The sequence below is a fragment of the Populus alba genome, chromosome 9, assembly GCF_005239225.2.
Source record: "Populus alba chromosome 9, ASM523922v2, whole genome shotgun sequence".
NCBI lineage: Eukaryota > Viridiplantae > Streptophyta > Magnoliopsida > Malpighiales > Salicaceae > Populus > Populus alba.
In genome coordinates, this window is record NC_133292.1 from 1,899,036 (window position 1) to 1,922,429 (window position 23,394).

Consider the following 23,394-nt stretch of genomic DNA (forward strand, 5'->3'; position numbering starts at 1 on the left):
AAAAAACTCCAGTAAGCGTACGTTGACCGAAGGAACTGATCAACGCTGATTAAATAAACCTACGAAATCAACGGACGAGACTGCACATGTTTTAGGCCCTGGTCAGAGAAACCTTTATTTATTTGAAACTAGAATGAATTGATCAAGTTAATCCCACCTCTCCCTCTCTGACACGCGTTAAGAAAGTCAAGTCATCCACTTGCCCCTTCTATTCTTCTTTCCCTCTGTTCATACTTCATATAATGCCCTTCAGTTTCAAACTAGTTCAATCATTTATTTTTTTGCTATAAATATATTCACACACTCGTCTCTCTCTGTTCATATAAATCTCTTCATTTCTTGAAAACGTTGGTGAAGTACATAGTAGATTTTCTTAAGCTTGTAGTTGCTTCGTTTCTGCTGTATATATATATATATATTCTGGCAAGCTTTGATACATAGCTGGGAGGAGGGATTGAAGCTCCGAACATGGCAGGAGGCAGCGCGGGAAGATCCTTGGAACAAACACCAACTTGGGCTGTCGCCGTCGTTTGCTTTGTTCTGGTTTCCGTTTCAATAATCATCGAGTTCATCATTCATCTTATTGCAGAGGTATTTACAGGATGCACTGCTGCATGTGCCCTTCCTTAATTATCACAAAAAAAGAAAGAAATTAAACAAGGAAAAACAAGGTAATATTAATTCTGTCCTCAATTTGCATGCGCAGTGGTTAACGAAGAAACGCAAGAGAGCACTCTATGAAGCACTCGAGAAGATAAAATCAGGTAACTATTTAATCATAGTAGCTGATCATCATGCGCCTTGATTAATCTCTGGGTATTTAATACAAAAAAAGGGTAGATATTGTTTAATCTCTGGGTATTTAATACAAAAAAAGGGTAGATATTGTTTTAGTGTATGGATGGATAAATTAACTTCATCATGATCATCGATCTTGATTCTCTTTATGCAGAACTTATGCTGCTAGGATTTATATCATTGCTGCTAACAGTAGGACAGAGTACAATATCAAATATATGTATATCTAAGAAAGCTGGGGCTACTTGGCATCCATGCAATAAGAAGGAAGAGGCAAAACTCAACGGTGATTATGAAAACCGCAGGAAACTTCTTTCCATATCGGCCGGTGAAAGTCTCCGGCGTGTCTTGGCGGCTGGCGAATCAAGTGACAAATGCGCTGACAGGGTATGACCGCTTCAGATTCGATCTCTTTTACCGACTTGTTTTCTTCCCTGATCATATCATTAATGTTCAACCCTACATATATAATCATATTCAAAAACTAATGACTAGCTAGCTAGCATTAACCAGTATAAGTAATGAATATCAAGAAAATATGATTAATTAATTTACTAGATCAACCAATTGGGAAACAGCAACATGGTTAATTTTCCATTATTAATAACTTGAAAATACGTCCTGCTGAACCTCTCTATACCCCCCCCACCCCTTGTACGCATCATCAAAACTAATTTGTGAAGGTGACACCATGGCAGACGGCCACAGTAATTAGTAAAACAATTTTCAGATTTTTTCTTTTTAAATTGCGAGAAAATGCTGTGATGTGAATCATCAAATCATAATGTTATATATTTGACAAATTTAACAGCTCATAAAGCATATTTTTATGTTTTTTTTTTTTCTTGCAATACAGATCCAATTAATCTCTCGCAGAACTCGAACAGTCGTTGTCGTCTTAAACATGCATGTGAATATTAATTAATGTGATACTTACGTGCAGGGTAAAGTTCCATTTGTGTCTTCAGATGGGATCCATCAACTCCATATTTTCATCTTCGTTTTAGCAGTCTTTCACATCCTCTACTGTATTCTGACCATGGCCTTGGGCAGAGCCAAGGTGAATCACCATAAATACCTCTAGCTATTTTCCTTCTCGCATATCAGAGAAACTGTAATCTTTCTACTTCTTATAAACACACAATAAGATTTAATTACGAATTGTTTTTTGTTCAAATAGATGAAAAGTTGGAAACGATGGGAAAAGGAAACAAGAACAGCTGAATACCAGTTCTCACACGGTTAGTTCAAACCTCTAATTATTAATTAATTATTGGTATATATATTATTTGTTATAATTTAATTTCCAGTCCCTTTTTTTATCAATATTTCTTCTAGCAAGTCGTCCTCATTTTTATATATATAATCCTTCACAACTGTGACTAAAATCGCTTGCTGATGTCATATATATATATATATCAACAGATGACGAAAGGTTCAGGCTTGCAAGAGAAACATCATTTGGAAGAAGGCACATGAGCTTCTGGACCAAGACACCCGTCCTAATTTGGATAGTAAGTGAAATAAAAAGAAAAAAAAGAAAAATACTATTAAAATAAAGATGAGAATTTTGTTTGAAAATAAATAACAAGATAAACAAAAAAAAAAAGAATAAAAGAAAAAGAAAAATAAAAGGAAAGATCTCGGCGAGGGTAGAAGGTGGAAGAGAAAAAATAGTAACGGTCCTGGTATGCTTTGTTAGAAAGCGACCAGAGAGGGCCGTCCAGCCAAGTCTATAAAGTATCTTTGCCGTTACATCTCTCTCCAGTCATCAACGTCTCTCTCATTTTCAGTTGTGTTGACTTTCATCACGCGATGACCGATTTGCCCTTCTAGACAGATCCCCCCCACTAATCATTCAATTAGTCTTAATATTAAATAATTTAATTTATAATTAAGGAAGCTTTATTAAATGGTTGTTTCTATCTTGATTGCAGGTCTGTTTCTTTAGGCAATTTGTGAGGTCGGTTCCTAAAGTTGATTATCTGACTCTGAGGCATGGCTTTATCATGGTAATTAATATTAATTATTCCCCATCAATTATTTAGACAAGCCTGTTAATGGCAGGCAATAATTAATGATTAATACTAGTGGGGAAGTCAACGCTGTAATTAATTAATTAATCAACAAATCCAGGCACATTTGGCTCCCCAAAGCCATGCGGAATTCGATTTCCAAAAGTACATTAATAGATCACTGGAAGAGGATTTCAAGGTTGTTGTGGGCATAAGGTTAGTAACGTAATCTTCAATTTAATTCCATTTATATGTTGCCTTAAGTGTTTAATTAACAGTCGTATCATTCTTGTTGTCGATTTTCAGTCCACCAATATGGTTCTTTGCCGTGATTTTCCTGCTCTTCAACACTCATGGTGGGTACTTAAAAAACCTCACGATTATCTTTTAATATCTCTTTATTTTTAGGGTTTAAGATTTAGGATTTCAAGGTTTGAATTCAAAATCATTTTAATATATATTTTCTAAAGTAGTTTTTTCACTTGAAATTATATTAATTTTTATTTATTCTTAACATTATCAAATCAAAATCATCAAAAAATATTAATTTTTATCTTTAATTATTAATATCTTTATAATTTAAGGTTTTAGGGTTTAGATTTAAAATCATTTTTGTATATATTTTTTAAAATAATTTTTTGTTTTAAAATATATAACTTGTTTTTTATATTAATACATCAAAACTATTTGTACAATAATAAAATAAATATTAATATAATATTTTTTTAAAATAAAAAAATACTTTTAAAAAACATCTAAGAATCACTACGGAACACACCCGGACATCTATGGTTTACTTTGTCTACTCTTTTTAATTACTTATTCAATTCCTTAACATTAATTTTCTAGGATATTATATATATGAAAAATAAGTGGAAACAAGATTTAAAAGCAGGCCCGAAGTCAAGAGGAAATAGTTTGACCAAGGAAGCTGTTTTTTTCTGTGCAGGCTGGTATTCTTATCTATGGCTTCCATTTATCCCATTGATCGTAAGTGTACACAGTTTTAATTAATTAAATTCTTGAAAAGACCTTGTAATCGATAACAGGATCGAACGGCTAATGATTAATCAATGTATCAGATCATACTATTGGTGGGGACGAAGCTACAGGTGATCATAACCAAAATGGGGCATAGAATACAAGAGAGGGGAGAGGTTGTGAAGGGAGTGCCGGTGGTCCAGCCAGGCGATGACCTCTTCTGGTTCAACCGCCCCCGCCTCATTCTCTATCTCATCAACTTTGTTCTCTTTCAGGTACGTTATATACACCCTAAAACTAATTAAAACGACTGTGGATGGAGCGATGTGGGGCACTTTGGTTTTTTGTTTTTTGAGTGATATTTGTGATTTTTTTTCCTTTTTTTTTTTAATGTTAAGTTATTCCAATCCCGGGATAAAGTGAGATTTTTTTTATTTCTATTTTTTTAAAAATTAATTTTTTATGCTTCATAACTAAGTTTTTTTATTGAAAATTCTGCTTCATTGATTTTTGAGTTTGTCTTCTATATGACTGGTTATATGTTCTAAGAGTCAGCATGTTTTTGACTTTGATTTTTTTTTTTAACAAAATTTGATTTTTTTTTAATTTATTTTTATTTCATCATTCAATAATGTATTATTTGATAATTAGATTTTATAGTTTTATTCAATATACTTTCGTTGAGGACTTTTGTTATCTTTTATTAGCAAAGATATTTGTTTGATAAAAATAAATATTTTAAAAAATAAAATTACAACTCAAATATTTTATTTTTAGTTATGTTTTGATCTAATATTAATTTATTTAATTAAATACATGTGTGTATATATATATATATAAGCATTTTAATATTTAATGAAGATAATTTGATGTCCTGACATCCATTTATCCAATTTTATTTCCACCGATGCAGAATGCCTTCCAGCTTGCGTTCTTCGCGTGGTCTTGGGTAAGTCTGCTCCGATGATTATCTGGGATAGATTGATGCTGTAATTTTTAAGAGTTTACATATCTAATGAAGCTCTCTCTCTCTCTCTCTCTCCTTTTTTGTCTCCGGCAGTATGAATTTGGTATAAAATCTTGTTTCCATGAGCACGTGGAGGACATAATCATTAGAGTTTCAATGGGGTTAGTAAGACTCTTCAGTTTCCTTAAACTAATTAATTAATTTTGCAAATTCAATTAGCAGAAGATAATCACTCACTTGTGAATCCCCAGGGTCCTCATAGAGATACTGTGCAGCTACGTCACTCTCCCTCTCTACGCCCTTGTAACACAGGTGCGTACGTGATGTATGAACAGATGGGAAGAAAATATAAAAAAGTCAGAGCTCCAGTACTGACCGGCTTTTGATTTCATATGAACAGATGGGCTCGTCGATGAAACCAACCATATTCAACGAAAGAGTAGCAACAGCGCTGCGGAATTGGCACCACACGGCGAAGAAGCAAATCAAGCGAAACAAGGGGTCTGTGAGTGGGACTCCTATGTCTAGCAGACCAACCACACCGTCTCGCCATACGTCTCCCGTTCACCTCTTGCGCCACTATCGCGGTGAAATGGACAGCCTCCATGCTTCTCCAGGAAGATCCAACTTTGATTTTGAGCATTGGGAGACAGAGTCTCCCTCGCCCTCTCACCACCCCAATTACGCCGGCGAGGGCTCGTCGTCACACAGCCACCAGCAACAGCTTGAATTAGCTTCAGTAGCTGGTCACGTAGAAGATGACAAGGATATTCATGACGTGGAAACAGGTTTGAATCGCGATCAAGTGGCCGCAACAGAACCTCCACAACCACCTACAACCCACCACGAGATTGATATTGTGAGAAAGGAATTTTCATTTGATAGAAGAACAAGTATATAGTTACTCGTTTGGGACATTTATTGATGAAGAAGACAGTGCAAGCTGGAACATGCATGCTTTCATTTCATCGAGATTGGAAAAACGAGAGATGCATGCTGCATGCACCCGTTGGTTATTTATTCCATTTAAGGCAGAAATGTGCGTGCAAGTATATACAACGATCCATCGACTTTCTTGATATTTGTTGGATTTTTTACATTATGTAAATTGATGCACGACAGCCATCGATAATAAAATAAAATAAGGATCTATTTATTTATTTTGGAATATTGATCGTTTTACATATTCATTCATGTTTTTTCTTTATCAAATTTAAAATAATAATGAATTTGGTAGCTACTATATATATTCCAATAAATTTTAAATTTAAATACAAAATAACATATCATTCAATAATCAAGCTAACTTTTTACTTTAGGGTTTAGGGTAATTTTATTGGCAAAGCAACACCAACACCTTATATTACTTTGTATAAGACATAAAGCTAGCTCCTTTTCTTTTAGATTCCAAATAGATTTAAACCGACTAGAGGTACTATAATGGGTATGAAAGGAATATGTTTGGAGATTTATCTCAGATTAAGTCTAACCTCATACCTATCTTTGAAGATCTACTTAAACAACTAGTAATCTATATAAATGACGTTAGTGAAGACAAATTTGCTGGAGGTAGTAGAGCCTTAGCATTCCAAGGCAGACCATAACAATAGACACACGATTATCGCATAAAGGTAGGAATCCCTGCATTCAATGGAGATCTAGACATATACGAATTCTTTGATCAGATCATTGAATGTGACAAGGTTAATGAGTATGCATATTTCATGAAAAAGAAGATGGTGAAATTGGTCGTGTATAATCTAAAGGGTGGAGCTTTTTCCTGATGGAAATGTCAGATAGATATGTAGTTAAGCGATAATCTATTACGTCATGGATGCATATGAGGCAATTGATGCATGGAAGGTTCATTTCTCCTGACTATGAGTAATATTTATTTCAACGATACTGAGATTGTTTGTAAGGAAATAAATCTATCAATAAGTATATCATTGAATTTCAAAGGCTAATAGAACATAACAAACTTAGGAGATGGAGAATCAGTCGGTTAAAAGGTTTTTGAGAGGGTAATATGAGCTAGAACCCTTAAACAACAAAAATCAATTAATACGATTGAAGGGTAATATGAGCTAGAACCCTTAAACGACAAGGGAAGTATGAGTCAGATGGAGAAGATTTGTATACGTATATATGATGATGATAAGAGTCAAACTTATATGGTTACAAAGATGATGCTAACACTAAAGATTGCTAAATATTTACAATGAAAGTTATTTTGTAACCGATATAGCATAAAAAAGCCATGTTGGACTTAATTATTGATAGTAGAATCATTGAAACTATTATTGTTACTAATAAATTGAAACTTTCACTAGAACTTCATCCTTAACCTTACAAAATTGGGTGAATTAGGTCAGTTGAAGAGATAAACGTAACTCAATGCTGTATGATACCTTCTTATTATTTATTTATTTATTAAATATAAGAATAAGATGTATTATGATATGATAGATATGGATGCACGTAATTTGATATTCGATAGACCTTGATAATATAATATGTATTTTATACTCCTCGGTAGAATTAATTTGTACAAGATAAGATAAGATTAGGAAGAATGATATGAATTATAATACGCTTGTGCTGTTAAAGGGAGAATCTAACCCTAAAGCTTCTAAGGTAAAAAGAAAGATTTGTTTTACAATGATTAATTCAAAACTTGAGATGCAAGTTAATCTACAAGAAACTATACAGAATCATGCTGAAGGCTTTAATGGATGGATAAATAGAAGAGAAAAGAGTAGACATTCATGATGCAGTTAAAACTTTATTTAATGAATTTGAAGAGATTCTACCTAATAAATTCCTGGATGGATTGCTACCAATAAAAAATAATTAACATTAAATTGATTTGGTGTTAGAAGCTAGCTTTTCAAATCTATTACATTATCAAATAAGTCTTAAAGATGATGAGATATTAAAAAAGAAGGTATAAAAACGATTGAGAAATTGATAAATTCAAGAGGACATCGGTTCTTATGTAGTTTTAGCATGGTTGATCTTGTTGTTTTTTCTATTTTAATTATTTTTTTTTTACTTAACATATATTTTTTTATTTAGGTCAGTTTTAAGCCCTAATTAAACAATTTTGGTGTTGTTTTAACATCAAATTATTATTTGGATTTTTTTTTTATATAAAAATATAAAATATTTTCTCTATTTTTTATGAATAAAGTTTAGGACAACAACTTCAGTGTTTGTAAACTCTACCTTTTATTCTCATTATATACCGTGTCAGAAATAAAGAAATCAAACGAGCAATTTCTCTTTTTATTTGTTTTTTTTATTTTTATTTTTATGTTGTAAGGGAACTTTTAATGGTCAAAACAAAAAGGTTTTTTATTTTTTTTTTTTACTTTTTTATGCCTTGAGATTTGAAAAAAAAAAAAAGAAGAAAAAAGAAGAGAAAACAAGTGATTCGAAATAAATAAATTATTGGCCAGATCGATTCTAATAACATCGTTTTGGATAGTTAAAAAATAAAAACTACAACATGTTAGTTTTCTAGGTAAAGGATTGTTTCTGCTATTTAATATTTTTAATTAATTAATTATTAATATATTGTGAATTATTTTTCTGTGAAAAAATATGAATATTTGTTGAATTAAAAATTTATTATTAAAATCTTAATAATTTAATATAAAGCATAATAGTTTATAATTAGATTAGATAATCTACGGTTTAAAAAATTTAATTGTGTCTTAATATTTAATTGTCAGGCATGAAGACTTAACATTTTAATTCATTTTTAGGGTATTGATAGTTAAATTAATAATGTGAATACAATATTATATAAAGGTGATGCATAAAAGTTTTGATAAATCCCTTAAATGGTCCACGTTTTTGTTTACAGTAGACAAACAAGTCTTGTGAAAAGATAAGGTCTATTTTTTTACATGATGTTTACAAAATTAACAAAATATTTTATCATTTAATTTTGAATTGATTAAAAATTAAGTTTTATGATTAATTTTTTTTATAAAATTATTTAAATCTCATGATCTAAATTTCAGATTTGACAAGTTAACTTGAGTTGACTTGAATAACTTTTTATTTTTATTTTTAATTTTATCTTTCAACATTGAATTAATTAAAAATTATCTTTATAATTATTTTAATTTATTTTTTATAGGATTATCACGGTCCCGTGACCTAAATTGTAGATTTGACAGATTAACCAAGTCGATCCAATATATTACAGTTTTAATATATATAAAAAATCCAATATATCATTATATTAATACTTTTTTTAAAAAATATCTTTCAACATGGATTATATTGAGTTTATAATTGAATGTATTTTTTTTATTATTATTAAAAAAAAACATGTTACAATCACTTGCATAATTCGTCTTGCATTAAAAAAAATTATCCTCCTTTCAACGCTACGTGGGCAATGATTTAGTTTCATACAATGAACCTAAACAGACGTAATTGTAAGTTAATTTAAGAAAGATAATTTGAAACTTCAAGACAAGAAAAATATTATTGCAGATCAATTTTGATTTTTTTTATTTCTTGAAAATCTATTAAAAAAAACTCAAAGTTTATATTTGAATCATTCTTAATTCTTATTAGGTTTCACTTTAATATTTTGTTTAATTAGTGTTTTGAGATAAAAATAAATAAAAATGTATTTTATTAAAGAATAAAAAACTTAAAAATAAATCTATTTTAGAATAATTTTAAAATAAAAGGTAATCGTAGTAATAAGACCCTGTTTGTTTGCTGGAAAGTAGTTTTTTTTAGAAAATGAATTTTGAAAAATTGAATTATTTTCTAATATTTGGTAGTGTAATGAAAAATAAGTTGGAAAAACAATTTCTAGTGTTTGGTTATGTCATAGAAAATGAGCTGAAAAATAACTTATTAATGTTTTATTTTTTCTCATGTTTATTGAAATAATGAGAAACAAATCTTACAAATTAAAAAGTTGAATGAGAATGAAATTGAAAAAAACATAATTTCTTAAATTATCTGAAATAAAATAAATAATAATCAAAATAATAAAAATCAAATCTAGAAAAAAAATGAAAGATGAAGAAATTAAAATAATAATAATTAACATTTCATAAATTATTTCAAATAAAATAACTAACAATCAAAAGAATGAGGATCAAATTTGATAGATAAAAAAATTCAATAAAAAAATAATAAGAAAAAAAAATAATTATAAAAATGAGGATCAAAGTTAATATAAAAATTAAAATTTAAAAGATAAAATTAAAAAAATAAATATTCAAAACAAAATATGTATAGCAATAAAAAATTTAAGGACCAAATTTGATATAATCATTAAATAATATTACATTTTTAATTTTTTCATAACTTTCAGAAAGTGTTTTCCGTTAAAATTTTACAGGAAAATACTTTTTTGAAAATCAAGTAAAATTTTTCTTTAACTATAAAATATTTTTCATTAATCAATTCAAATAAACACAAAAATAAAATTTAAAAAATAATATTTTAAAAACCACTTTTAAAAATTAATTATTAAACACTCAAAAGTCTTACAAAAGTCAACATCGGGAAAGTAATTATAGCCGCGTGAGCATTACTGATCCGCGCGTCCAGTATAGATAACTTCCATCCCAAAAAAACCGCAGCTCTCTCCAAATCCCCTTCCATTTCCATATATTCACACTCCTGCCACATTTGCCATTTTCAATTTTTATTCTCCCTTCTTCTGTAGTTATCCTCAACGATGGCGAGAGGTGCTTCTCAATCGCAAACGACCTCCTCTTCTTCCTCTTCCCGTGCTGGAGTTACGGCTCCTCGCGGCTCCGCTGCCGCCACTGCTGGGATGCGCCGCCGCCGCGTCGTATCCTCCGGATCCTCCTCCGGCGGTGGTAGCGGTAGCGGAATCGGAGTCCCTGGCGGCAACATGCTTCGATTCTACACCGATGATGCGCCGGGCTTGAAGATCTCGCCCACGATAGTCCTGGTGATAAGTCTCTGCTTCATTGGCTTTGTCACTGCTCTCCATGTCTTTGGCAAGCTTTATCGCAGCAAGGTTAGTCCCTGAGCGTACAACCCGAATAAAAAAAAAGGATCGCTTTCTATTTCGGATCTCTGACTCGGCAGTTGAATGCTTTGTTTCCTTTTTTTTTTTGATATTTCTGTAAATAATCATGGCAGGTGAAAAAAGTTGCGGATAATTTTGTTTCTTTTCCTATGGATATTATCGTTACTTTTAAAGTAACTTTTTTACTTTACTTTATGTATTTATTTATGGGTTTGATTTTTCTGATTAATTGTTTTTGGCAATTGATTTAATTTAACATGTTAGAGAAGTGACTGGCCAGCCAGCCAGCTAGAGTCAGTAATTCTTTTTTCTGGAATTTAAATCGAGGAACATCCTGGTTGCTGCAGACGAATTTGAATTTGAGAAACCAATAACTATATGTGTATCTTGGAGTTGAAAAAAATAAAACTGTAGAAGATAAAATGCTGAGCCTGGAAAATCCAACAATAATTAGTGGTAGCTTCCTGCCAAGAGAATTGATGATATGATTTGAGGAGGTTTCATTTATGATAATTGGAGAGTTCGGTAAATGCTGGCAGCTCTGTGTCTCACCCCCCCGGAGAAAATGGCAAGTTGCTAGCAACAAGCATTTCTTGCCTGAAAGTGGCCGGATTCATCACCGGTTTCCCTCCTCGTTTCAACTTCTAAACAACTAATGATAACTCTCAACTCCGTAACTCCCCTTACCCCTCATCATTAACATGTACTGGTGTTGGTTCCCTAGTTAGGAGGAGCAGCAGCAGCCCAGGGCTGGAATTAGAAATTTATGATGGATGTAGGGTGCCAATTGGATAATGGATTGATTCTTTTGCGGTGCAAAACATGTATCTAGGACGATCGTTTAATGGAGTCGAGGTTATTTTTGTGGTCAGCTGTCAATTTGCTCCTGTATTTTCATTTCAATAAATTTGCCTTTATGCTGTCTTAGTTTAGTTAGTTGAGGTCAATTAGTAAGATTTATTTATATCAGGCGTTCCGGAAAAAGTAAAACAAAAGAAAAGAAAAAATAAAGGCAGAATTATAAAATCTCTCACCAAGTTTTATGTGCTTTGCTCTTTAAACTTTTTATCCAGAATTATAAAAACCATTTGAGCCATTGGCCCGACTAAAAAATATCTTATGGATCCATTACATGAGCAGCTATATATAGGCCAGCCCCGAAGAGCACAACGTTAACACGATGTTGCAAAGCAGTAACTAGTGCACCAGAAGCATCCCTGGGAGCAACAGGATCAGGCTCTGCGAGAGGCTTTGCCGGTGCTGGAGCTGGTGGCGCCGGTGGGAAAAGATCTTTAGGAACTAGCACCTTGTCGACCTCATAAATAGCAACCTGCTTGTCTGTGTATATAGTGTTTGATATGCTTGTTTTCGTAAGCCCTGAACTTACAGTCACTGAGTTATCACTGGTGGTTATAGTAAGCGGGAACTTCCGGTCCGATCCAGCCAGGGTTTTTACAGGGTTACTTAGAGTCTGGAAATCGGAAATTGAAAGAAATCTCGGTAGTATGTGAAATTGCACAAACTCGAGTTTTTCCCTGTCGTTTAGGGAGCCTACGGCCCCAGCAACTAGGCTTGAAAATGCATTATCATTTGGAGCAAACATGGTAATGCCATCGGTTGAGCTGTTAAGCTGGGAGAATAACTGGGTATCCACATGGGTAGCTTTCATCAGGCGGACAAAGGATAAGAAGCGGCCAGCTTTTAAGAGGATTTGGATAGTGTCTGTAGGGCCAGCTGGGGGTGGCGGTGGCCCTGGTGCCTTTGTCCGAGTCGCTGCTGGTGACTGGGCTGGTGACTGGCAAAATGTTTGGGAGCAAGTATGGAGGAGGAGGAGGAGCCAGAATAACAAGATAAATGGTTGCATTCTTGGGCAGAGGTGTGGCCTGTACTGTACAGAATACAAAAAATACATATATGATTTGTTTCTTTAAGCGTTTGATTTGCAGAGAGCTAGCTAGAGAGAGTGTTTATATATATATATATATAAACATGGTAGCTAGCCCGTAGGTGGAGAGGAGTGAAGTAAGGTGCTGTGGTGCAATTATAGTTACGAAAGAGTAGCTTATCATAGTCAGGAAAAGGTGGAGGGCATCCACTTGCAAGAACTTGTGCTGCTTAGCTACACATTTTATCCAATTACTTTGAAAGGTGAAGATTAATGTCAATGTTTCAGCAACTATTTTGCTTGCGAAGGCAGCAAAACCGTGATGATACAGTGCTGGGAATCAAAAAGGTGCTGGATAACTGTACAGCTGAGGTCTGTCTGTCAGCATCAGACAGGAAGTCTAGCCTTTTCACTCAGTTTCACGTTCACATAGCCTAGCCTAGCCTAATTCTGGAGGAGTAGAAGGCACCATTGGTCTTCGTTTTTCAGCAGCCCAAATCAAATCCCAAGGTGCAAATAAATTCCCATGATGTGTTAGGCAGTCCTATCGGAAGGGTTTTTTTTTTTTTTTTTTTTTTTAAAAAAAAAAATTTATGTTGATATTAAAATTAAAATTTTTAAAAATATTATTTTAATATATTTATAAATAAAAAATATTTTAAAAAATTGTTGAGCTTGTATAGTAGTGTGGTTGTGGTTGTTTTCCAAATAATTTTTGGTGTCAAAATGCATGCTAATAATATTTTTTTTATTTTTAAAAAATTATTTTTAACATTAATATATTAAAATTATTTGAAAACACTAAAAACATATTAATTTAAAGTTAATAAAATATAAAAAATATTTAATTTTTTTAAAAAATACTTTTAAAATATAAAAATAAATAAAATAATTATATTCGAAATACACACTCAATCTTTATAGTTGTTTTAAAGGGGTTTTTTAATTTTATTAGAAATTGAGAATAAGTTAGGTTTTTTTTTTTTTTTTTTTTTTTTTTTTTCATGGTGCCAATTCCAACTCTGAATATCCTCATCCCATCTTGATTGGATGAGGTTACATGGAACATTTTGTCTACTATTAGGTGCTTGATTTGAAGCATTTTTTTTTATATATATATAAAAGGAGAAAATTAATCCATTTGTTTGCATGAAAGTTGTTTTCTTTTGAAAAGTGAATTCTGAAAAAGTATTTTTCGATATTTGATAGTATTATGAAAAATGAACTGGAAAATAATTTATTAATGAATTAATTTTTTTTTCAAGTTTATCTAATATATATAAAATATTTAATCACTTACAATAAAAAAAAATGAAATATAAAAAGTATAATGATGAATTTTTTTTTTATTATATCCTATATTCATACATAGCTTATTTTATAAAATATAACTATATATGTCATATCATATTATAGAGAAATAAGCTTGTGAAATATTTTTTACGTAAAACCTATTAATATATATATTTTTTTAATTTTAAAAGCTTAAAATAAGTTTTTTTTATTCTATATGAAGAAAGCCAAATTAGTTTATGGTAAGAGTTATATATTTGAGTTTTTTTTTTTGGTATGAAGAATTTTTTAAAAGATAAATACATACAAAAATATTTTTATGGGTTTTTTGGATAAATATTTTTTTTTTGTACGGGTAAAGGAAATTATCTCTTTAATATCCCTTTAATATATATCAAATAATCATCAAGATATAAATATAAATATCTAACATCAAACATAATCATGCATAAATATTAAGTTTCGATGTCATATACATACATATTAGTTCAAATTACAAACATAAACATGCTAGACCAAATTAAACAAGTAAACATACTCGTTAAAAATAACAAACATAGTTTGAACCCAAATTTTAAATATAATCAAACCATCTTAGCAAGCAGGCCTGTAGTAGTGTTGGTTCACAAAATTCTGAACCCAAATTTTCTTCAAATAAGCATTTTTTTTGCCATAAATGCTTTTGCCAACATTTCATTTTGGACCAAATGATCAAATGCATCCCCAAGAGTGATCTCATCAAAGCCTTTAATTTTCATCATTTCTGTATACAACGCATTAACATCAAGTTGATTTTTGCTGAGGCTTTGAATTGCAAATGCTACATCTCCAATCTATTTAGACAACTTTTCAATACCATCATCTTCATACATGTGATTTCTCTTCCTATGTTGCCTTTTTTGTGTACTAGAGGAAAATGTTTCTTTTCCCTTATAACTTTCTTCATATTCACCTTCATTTTCAATTGAAATTGATTGCTTTTCAGTGTTCTCTTCCAAGTTGACATCAACATATGATTTGACATAATTTCTGGTTGTCATGTCTTTTCCAACAAAAATTACCATTGCCTCATACATATCAAGTTTTTTGTTGAGGAACTTGTCATGATTGGGATGTGCCTGCTCATAAAGTTTAGAATATGCAATTTTTTAGTTCATTGTATAACATTTTAGAAACAAAAGTAAATATAAAAATTACAAAGAGTATAATATTTATCATACCTTTACTTTTTCATCATATACATCTTTTGAAACTGTAATCATCTTCAAACAATCATCCCAGACTTTTATTTTTAAGTTTGGTTATTATTCCCCATTCTTTTTTCACCATCTTAAGATGATTGTCCACATGCTTAGGCTCGCATTGGACGTTGAACTTTTGACTTATTTCTGTAGCCACCTTAACAAAAGATTCTGTTTTAAAGGTCGAAGAAGGTTTGCTTCCTTTAAGTGCCTCTTCAGCTAATATCTCAAGCAACATGTGAGACATAAGCTTAGACCATGTGAAGTGCTTGCCCTTGTATTTTTCATTCTGCTTGGAATTTATTTCTACAAAAAAGAAATTACAAATTTATACAAAATAAAATCATACAATATTTAGATTTAATAAATTTCATATAAAAACTACAATTAATAATTAAAAGAGAAAATATAATAAAGTCAACATCTACTCCAAATACATAACAAAGATAATACAAACTCAAGCAAGACATAATAAAAACAAACACATATAATTAACACTCAATTACTAGTTTCTTTGAGTGTTATAATCATTCCACATGGTTGATGCAATCATTTCTCTTTTTGTTATCCACTCCCTATTCTCTTCCATTTCCTCCCGTTGACTTAAGTTGATTATTCGTCTAATTGGTTCACTATCCGAACATATTTATTCCATAATAAAGTAATAAGGATCAACCCCCATTATGTGATTATGAATAATACAACATGCAAGCACAACATGTACTTGTGTTTCATAAGACCAAAAAGATTTTCCATCAATTGATCTAAAATGACTCTTCAAAATACCAAACTCTCGCTCAATAGCGGTTCTCAATGAAGAGTGTCGAAGATTAAATAGCTCCTTTTCATTTTCTGGTGCACGTTCTATAAACTCATTCAAGTGATATCGAACTCCACAAAAAGAAGAAATGATTCCTTTTCGAATACCGTAACCAGCATCATCAAGATAATATTTCCCTAAAAATTAAAAAAAATAAAACCTATTACTATCTTTATCTGATAAAACATTTTATATGTTTATTGCATATAATACAATACTTTATTATATACCTTCTGGAATTTTTAGACCACTAGGTCTTGATAATGTATCACCTAAAACCCGTGAATCATGTGCACTTCCTTCCCAGCCAGCTAAAATATATATAAACTTCAAATCAAAAGTTATAGCTGCTAAAACATTTTGTGTTGTTCCTTCTTTTCGACCTCAAAACTTTCCTTCAATCTCAACAGGAACATTTGCAGGAACATGGGTACCATCAATTGCTCCTACACAATCCTATATAAACATGACAAAATAATTTATAAACTTTACTTCTAGATGTAATTAATTAATGTATAGAAATATTGATATTGTTCTCATACCTTAAAATAAGGATAAAATCTTCGATTATTCATTATCTCAGTTGGAATTGTATCCTCTGGATCTTTAATAAGATGCTTGTATAACTTAAGAATTGCTTTTAAAACAATTCTAAAGTAACGATGGATAGTTTCAACAGACCTATAGTATATACCACTAATAAAATGAAATCTTTGGTTTTGGCCTACAATTTGTAAGAACACAATTACTTGCTCCCTAATCGACACATTTTGAGTTGATCGTAATACGTCATGACTTGTGAGAACATCACACAATCTATATAAGACAACAGGTTTTATACGAATTTGTTCAACGCATTGTCTATCACCTCGATTCAAAATGCTGTCAATATAGAATTCTCGTTGAGCAATTGCATTTATACGTGGTTCTCTTGGTATATAAATTGTATTTCTTTCTTGTTCAATAATAGCTACCCCTGTAGCTATCATAGTTACAGCTGCTCCCATACATGCTACATGAATTATCTTACTATCCATATAATGAAAGTGAAGTTTTCTGATAACAAAACCTAAAAATTTAGGCAAATAATTATTAAAAAAAGCATATAAAATAGTTACACAATTAATACAATAAATTATGCTGAAAGAAGCGGAGAATGTATAATAGTTATGGCAATGATATCTGATTCCCTAAACAAACAAAGTCTTAAAATATATTATTTAAGACCATAACATTCAATTTCTCGATGATAAAACAGTTTTGGAAATTATACATTTCATAAGTTCACAACGAGCAATAGACATTGCGCAATGAAATCCATATAATTATCGGCATAGTCACACAAATTTATCCATATATAACAAATATAATCAAACACTAATAATAAATTAATCAAAGCAAAATAAAACACAAATTTATATTTATTAGGGTTTTGTTATAATTTTGTTGTTCCCATCTCATTCTCCCATTCCCCACAACCTATCGGTTTCTATAATTCCCTATTTTCCCTGTTACATTCATTCCCCATTTCCCCTGTTATAACCGGTTTGTATAATTCCCCATTAACATCCCCAATTACACTGTTCCATTCCCCTTTCATTCCCTATTTCCCTTGTTATTTATTCCCCATTTTCCCTATAATTTTGTTATAACTGGTTTGTATAATTCTCCATTAGCATTCAATAATTTCACTGTTCCCATTCCCCTCTCCTCTCGGTTCAGTTCCTTCAATTTCCCTGTTCCCATTTTGTTTGTAAAGTTCACAGAAATCACTGTAAAAAAGAGCGAGGGTTCACTGTCTCTCTCACAGAAATCTCCCCCCCATTTTGTCTCTCTGTCTCTCTTTGCTAACAGATTGATCGCCCCCCACCCTAACAGAAATCGCCCCCTTCACAGAAATCGATTCCCCCCCCGTGTGCCCCCTCCATTTTGATCTCACAGAAATCGATCGCCCCCCACCCCCCATTCTGGCCTTTCTTTGTTCACATAAAGTGACCCCCCTAGTGCGTTGCCTCTCCATGTTAACAGAAATCTCCCTCTATTTTGCCTCACTGTTCACAGAAATCACCCCCCTCATCGTTTTGATCTCACAGAACACAGTTATCTCTTCCCCCCCCAGTTTTGTCTCTTTGTTTGTTTAGTGAGCTGCCGATTGTGATTTATGAAGAAGAAAACAATAGCAGAAAACATGTGTTTTTTTTTTTTGGTTGCTTGATTAGTTGAATGTGACGAGATTAAGATGAAGAGTTATGAAAAAATATGACAGTAGCAGTAGCAGATTTATCAAGAATATCAAAGATTTATGCCATCATTTTTACAGATCTACGCAGAAGAAGATAAAAACATAAAGGAAATAAAGAGGAAAAAAAATACCTGAAATTAATTGGTCTAGAAAAATACTCTTGTTCATGCTCAGCTTCCAATTGATTTTGAAGAAAAAGAGACTGTGTGATTTTAAAGAAAAAGTTCTCAGAGCTATGTATAAGAAAATAAACGGAGCTAGAAAAAAAAGGAAAGTGTTTTCCTTTCTTTAACAAAAGGAAAACACTTTCCTTTGATAACATTACTTTTTTTCAGTTTGACTGGAATTCATTTTCCTTTGACTACTTTTCCATATTGTTGCCAAACATAGGAAAACAAGGAAAGTGAATTCCAGGAATTCACTTTCCTGCAATAAAAAACGCCTTAATTCTAATAATACTCTTTCTGAAAAAAAAAAACATGTGTAAATAATTAATCCTTAATTCTATTTTTGGGGGTGGAATCCCCTCCTCGTAATTTATTTGTTTTTTGCATTATCTTTTACTATATTTGCTTTATGAGTGTAAGATTGATATTCTAAAATTACATACATGAAAATGGTGATTCAATGCCGACGGGATTTTCATTACCTTTTCCATTGGTATACAACCACCGAATATATTTTTTTATCATATTTTTGTTATTTTTTTTATAATGATTTTTGTTTGAGTGACCGAGATACTAAATGGTTTTATATTACCTAAATTTTTTTTTTTATGTTTAGTTTATTTTTCTTCAAGCTGCAGCATTACACCACTCAGTTGTGCCTGTTCGGTATTATAGTTGGAACTGTGTTTTATTCTAACTACAATTTACAATTATTTGGTAAAAAATTAAAACATAAATTTAAAGATGGATCTCACTAAAAATTGAGTTAACACCACAGGTTTTGTGAAAGTAAAAAATTGTTGTTTTCGTGTCCGTCATTGCCCGCGTTCCACCATCTCCATACATGTAGAGATTTAATTCACTCTGCACTGCTCACTTCAAGGTGTTCACTTTAAGAAATGAACACTACCAAGTGAATTAATCCACATGTCACTCTTCACGTGAACAGTGACGCCACTATTCATTCGACCGCGTCTGATCTGGTAAAAAAATTCAATTTTTTTTAAAATTGTGTTTTACTCGAAAAATTAGTGTTTAATATTATTCAATTACATTACATAAATTAGAAGGAGATCGCATGATAACGTAGCATTTGTAGAATTTCATCGCAATTCTAATTTTGTTTCTAATGATAGTTTACCTGATTTTGTGGGACACTAAAAAAACCATGAAAACTGCAATCCTTATCGGATGAATTTCATACATGATGAAATTATAGATAAGTTAATGGAACAATAAAAAATATTTGATATAAAGTATCATTTATTTAATGATAGTGGTAGTTAAATTTACAATATTTAAATTAAAAACCATTAATATATATATATATATATATATATATATATATATATCTTTTTTAACTATTTTATAACCTCAATTTGAAAAGAATGTTTAACCGAATAAATTAAACTATTTTTTATTCAACTTTAATTTCAACTACAGTTTTAATATATAATTATCAAATCAACCTCAACTAAAAATACTTTTTATAAAACAATTTTTTTCTAACCACAATCACAAAAGTTATTACAATACCAAATACACTTTTAACTAGTATTTTCTAAATGCTTTCCAAACAATTTCTAAAATTTTAACAAAGATTATATTATTTCTTGACTTTTAGGAGAGAAAAAAAGGCCAAAAACCATGAATTGCCGAAAGCGGTCTATATTTTTGTTTATGGGAATGTTGTGTAGATAATATTTTTTAATATTTTATTTTTTTATATATTTATATTATTTTGATGTGATGATCTTAAAAATAATTTTTAAAAAATAAAAAAATATTTTTTTAATATATTTTTAAATAAAAAATTATTTTAAATCATAACTGTTACTATAATTTTAAACATGCTTAAATGATGAAACTTTGGAGCACACAACAGTACATACAAAATTCCGTTGATCCTTTTAATTTATTTATTTCCCCATCATTTGTTTGCAATCGCTTCTATACATATACGTACATAGCGGTAGGATGAGGCACGGAATAAAAGAATAGAAGCTATATATATATATATATATATATATATATATATGAAGCAGCATATTGTAAAATGAAGGAAAAAGGTAGGATTTTGGGGCAAATTAATTGAAGACACAATCCATTCTTGAGTAATAAATCACAAACTTGAATGATACAAAATGAATGGGAATGACAGGAAAATGTCAATTATTGAAAAGCAGTACTGATCTCCATCCATCTTAGTCACCAGTACCATGCATTGCAAACTCCACAAAATCATAGTAAAAATTAAAAAAAAACAAAAAACATGGAAAGGGACCAGAAATATATATCTGCACCCAGGCCAGGCCCCAGCTCATATAACTCATGAATATATTATTGCACCAAACGCGCAGCTGACTGCAAGAAGCAAGGCGTTGTTAAGCAGAAAAAGCAGAGCCGGAGCACCAGAAATATCCTTAGGAGCAGTAGGGCTCTCTGCATCGGGTGCTGCTTTCCTAGGCTTTCCCAGTGCTGGCTCGGGAGCAGGGGCTGGAGGCTTGGGAGTAAATACGTCCAAAGGAAACAGTACCTTATCAAGTTGGTAAATAGCAAGCTGGCTGTCAGTGTATACAGTGCCTGATATGCTTGCATTTGTCAGCCCTGAACTTATATTCACGAAATTCCCGGTGGTGGTGACGTTCAGTGTTACCCTCGGACCTGTCCCTGCCTGTGTCCTTACAGGGTTACTCACGGTCTGAAATTGGGAAGTTGATATAAATGCAGGCAGCACGTGAAACTTCACCAACTCAGTCTTGTCTTCATCGCTTAAAGAGTTGAGAAAGCCCGCTTTGAGGGTCGAAAATGCGCTGTCAGTTGGTGCCAGGATTGTTATTCCATTGTTTGTGTTGTTCAGCTCCTTGTTTAACTCGGTGTCTTCTGTTGTAGCTTGCATCAGGCGGGCGAAGACTGTGAAGTGGCCAGCCTTCTGCAAGATTTTATTGATGTCAACTGGGCCAGGTGATGTAGCTACCTGTGCAGATGGTGCCTGTGAGGAGTCTGCAGGCGGTGCCTTCACTGGTGTCTTAGGGGGCGCCATGGCTGGGGCCGCGGCAGGTGACTGGCACAACGTTTTTGTACAATGGAGGAAGAAAAAGAGAAGAGACAATACTAGGATGAAAGATTGTGGCCTCATCTTGAAGTAGCTAGGAGTGCTGTTTTGTTGCAGTGGCGGCGTTTACTCCTGATGTTCTTGAGTGGAGCTGTGCTTGCAGAGGTGTTGGGTGTAGTGATATGATTATGAGGAGGACAGACAGGGTTTTTATAGTGGTCCGGTGAAGAGAGGATCAAGTTAGGTGCCATGAACAGTATTAGTTACACGAACACAGTGACTAGTTCCTCAATCATCTTTTTGGGAAAGGTGGAGGGTATCAGCTATCAACTGTCAACTGGAGAGAGATGCTAGCTAGCATCTTGTTCTTGTAGTTAGCATGGCAAATCAGGAAAACTAGGAGGATATTTCAAGTGGGTGTGTAGGCAAAACTTTATTATTCATGAATTTAGATCGAGATTGTCCGTGTCAAACAGCAACCATACCTATATCACTCGCTTAAACCTTCTCAAATGCATCCTTTTTGCGGATTTGATTGAAAGTTTGGTTGAGATTGTGTTTTGAAATTTTTATTTTTTGTTAGAAATATATTAAAATAAAAAAATTATTTTTAATATTATTATATTAAAATGATTTAAAAACAAGAATTATAACTATATTACTCATGTAACTTTTCAGCTGTGAGTGATGTAAATATTGTGTTTTAAAGTGTTTTTTTATTAGAAATATATTAAAATAAAAAAATTAATTTTTTAATTTTTTTTAATATTATTATAGCAAACCGATTAAAAAACACTGAATAATAATAATTTAAAATAAAAATATATTTTAAAAATAATAATGAAACAACTGTTGAATTAAGATGCAGAACATGCTTGTAATAAGCTAAGCTGAAGAAAGTGGATAATTCACTTCATTTTAGCTAATCAACAATTTGCTTGCTAAAAAGTTAGGGATATTTCACTTGCCTTGACATTTGGACATTTGATCTCCGAGTATTCCTAAATAAGAGCTTACCAAGGGATGCTTGAGGTTCCCTTTTTATGATTTATTTTTATAATAAGTTAGTATATGATTTTAAAAACACTACCACTATAGACAGTGTTTTAAAAATATAATAAAGCATGTGAAGAAGGGTCTTTCAATCAGTTTGTTCTTATATTTTGGAATGAATCCTTGGGTTTTTATATCTATATGTTTATATATTTTCAATAGGCTTTGATTTTCTGTAACTTTTTGAAACAAATATGTTCCTCCGGATACAAAATATTGAAATTAATTTGAAAGAATAAAAGGCATTGAAACAAAGGGGGAAAAAAAACTTTAATCAAAAGCAAAAATGTATTTTGAAATAATAATATTAATATTAATAACAACAATAACAATACAGATTTGATGGATAATTGATTTCAACTCAAGATTAATGCTATATATTATATATTTGAGACTGAATTTGGATGCTGAAATCAAGTTTTATTATAGTTATAATCAGATCATAAAAAATATAAAAATCATAAAATTTTATTTTCAATTGATCCAATATTAAAGGTTGAAATTAAAAAAAAATGTTAGATTCATAAGCCTAGATTAATTTTATAAAAAAACAAATTGAAAAAAAAATATTACAAAGCTAAATTGCCAAAAACCTAATATTAAAAAAAAAATTAAAAAAAAATTAGTTGTTGGAGAGTGAAATTAAAAAAAAATCAATTAAAAAATAACTTAAAAAAATAAACTGAGTTAACTCAAGCCAAGCTATTAAATCCGTAACATGGGTTACGAGATTGAAATTAACCTCATAAAAAATAAATTAATAAATTAAAAAAAAAATCAACTCAAATCAATTTGCGACCCAAGTCATAAAATCAAGATAACCTCATAGAAAGC

The 23,394-nt window shown here is 31.4% G+C and overlaps 4 protein-coding genes across 4 annotated transcripts; 2 read left to right on the forward strand and 2 right to left on the reverse strand.

Annotated features, from left to right (window-relative positions):
• Positions 1-270: 270 nt before the first annotated feature.
• LOC118034741 (MLO-like protein 6) lies at positions 271-5,842 on the forward strand. Its single transcript, XM_035040102.2, has 15 exons — positions 271-591; positions 707-764; positions 953-1,185; positions 1,742-1,858; positions 1,979-2,039; positions 2,224-2,312; positions 2,736-2,810; positions 2,935-3,029; positions 3,120-3,169; positions 3,763-3,803; positions 3,896-4,069; positions 4,708-4,743; positions 4,855-4,922; positions 5,013-5,073; positions 5,162-5,842. The coding sequence occupies exons 1-15, from the start codon at positions 469-471 to the stop codon at positions 5,660-5,662; spliced, it is 1,782 nt and encodes a 593-aa protein (XP_034895993.1). The 5' UTR covers positions 271-468; the 3' UTR covers positions 5,663-5,842.
• A 4,514-nt stretch (positions 5,843-10,356) lies between these two features.
• LOC118034740 (uncharacterized) lies at positions 10,357-10,994 on the forward strand. Its single transcript, XM_035040101.2, has one exon. The coding sequence runs from the start codon at positions 10,484-10,486 to the stop codon at positions 10,802-10,804; it is 321 nt and encodes a 106-aa protein (XP_034895992.1). The 5' UTR covers positions 10,357-10,483; the 3' UTR covers positions 10,805-10,994.
• Positions 10,995-11,819: 825 nt separating this feature from the next.
• LOC118034739 (fasciclin-like arabinogalactan protein 12) lies at positions 11,820-12,808 on the reverse strand. Its single transcript, XM_035040099.2, has one exon. It carries the CDS (start codon positions 12,714-12,716, stop codon positions 11,922-11,924), a length of 795 nt encoding a protein of 264 aa, XP_034895990.1. The 5' UTR covers positions 12,717-12,808; the 3' UTR covers positions 11,820-11,921.
• A 7,731-nt stretch (positions 12,809-20,539) lies between these two features.
• Positions 20,540-21,702, reverse strand: LOC118034738 (fasciclin-like arabinogalactan protein 12). Its single transcript, XM_035040098.2, has one exon. The coding sequence runs from the start codon at positions 21,589-21,591 to the stop codon at positions 20,782-20,784; it is 810 nt and encodes a 269-aa protein (XP_034895989.1). The 5' UTR covers positions 21,592-21,702; the 3' UTR covers positions 20,540-20,781.
• Between the last annotated feature and the right edge of the window lie 1,692 nt (positions 21,703-23,394).

What these genes read in the sequence shown, in the direction of transcription:
- LOC118034738 (XM_035040098.2), bottom strand. Translation starts at nt 21,591, where the DNA reads ATGAGGCCACAATCTTTCATCCTAGTATTGTCTCTTCTCTTTTTCTTC.
- LOC118034739 (XM_035040099.2), bottom strand. Translation starts at nt 12,716, where the DNA reads ATGTATTTTTTGTATTCTGTACAGTACAGGCCACACCTCTGCCCAAGA.
- LOC118034741 (XM_035040102.2), top strand. Translation starts at nt 469, where the DNA reads ATGGCAGGAGGCAGCGCGGGAAGATCCTTGGAACAAACACCAACTTGG. An exon ending in CACCCGTCCTAATTTGGATA is followed by an intron (nt 2,313 to 2,735) that starts GTAAGTGAAATA and finishes TCTTGATTGCAG; the next exon opens with GTCTGTTTCTTTAGGCAATT. An exon ending in TCTACGCCCTTGTAACACAG is followed by an intron (nt 5,074 to 5,161) that starts GTGCGTACGTGA and finishes TCATATGAACAG; the next exon opens with ATGGGCTCGTCGATGAAACC.
- LOC118034740 (XM_035040101.2), top strand. Translation starts at nt 10,484, where the DNA reads ATGGCGAGAGGTGCTTCTCAATCGCAAACGACCTCCTCTTCTTCCTCT.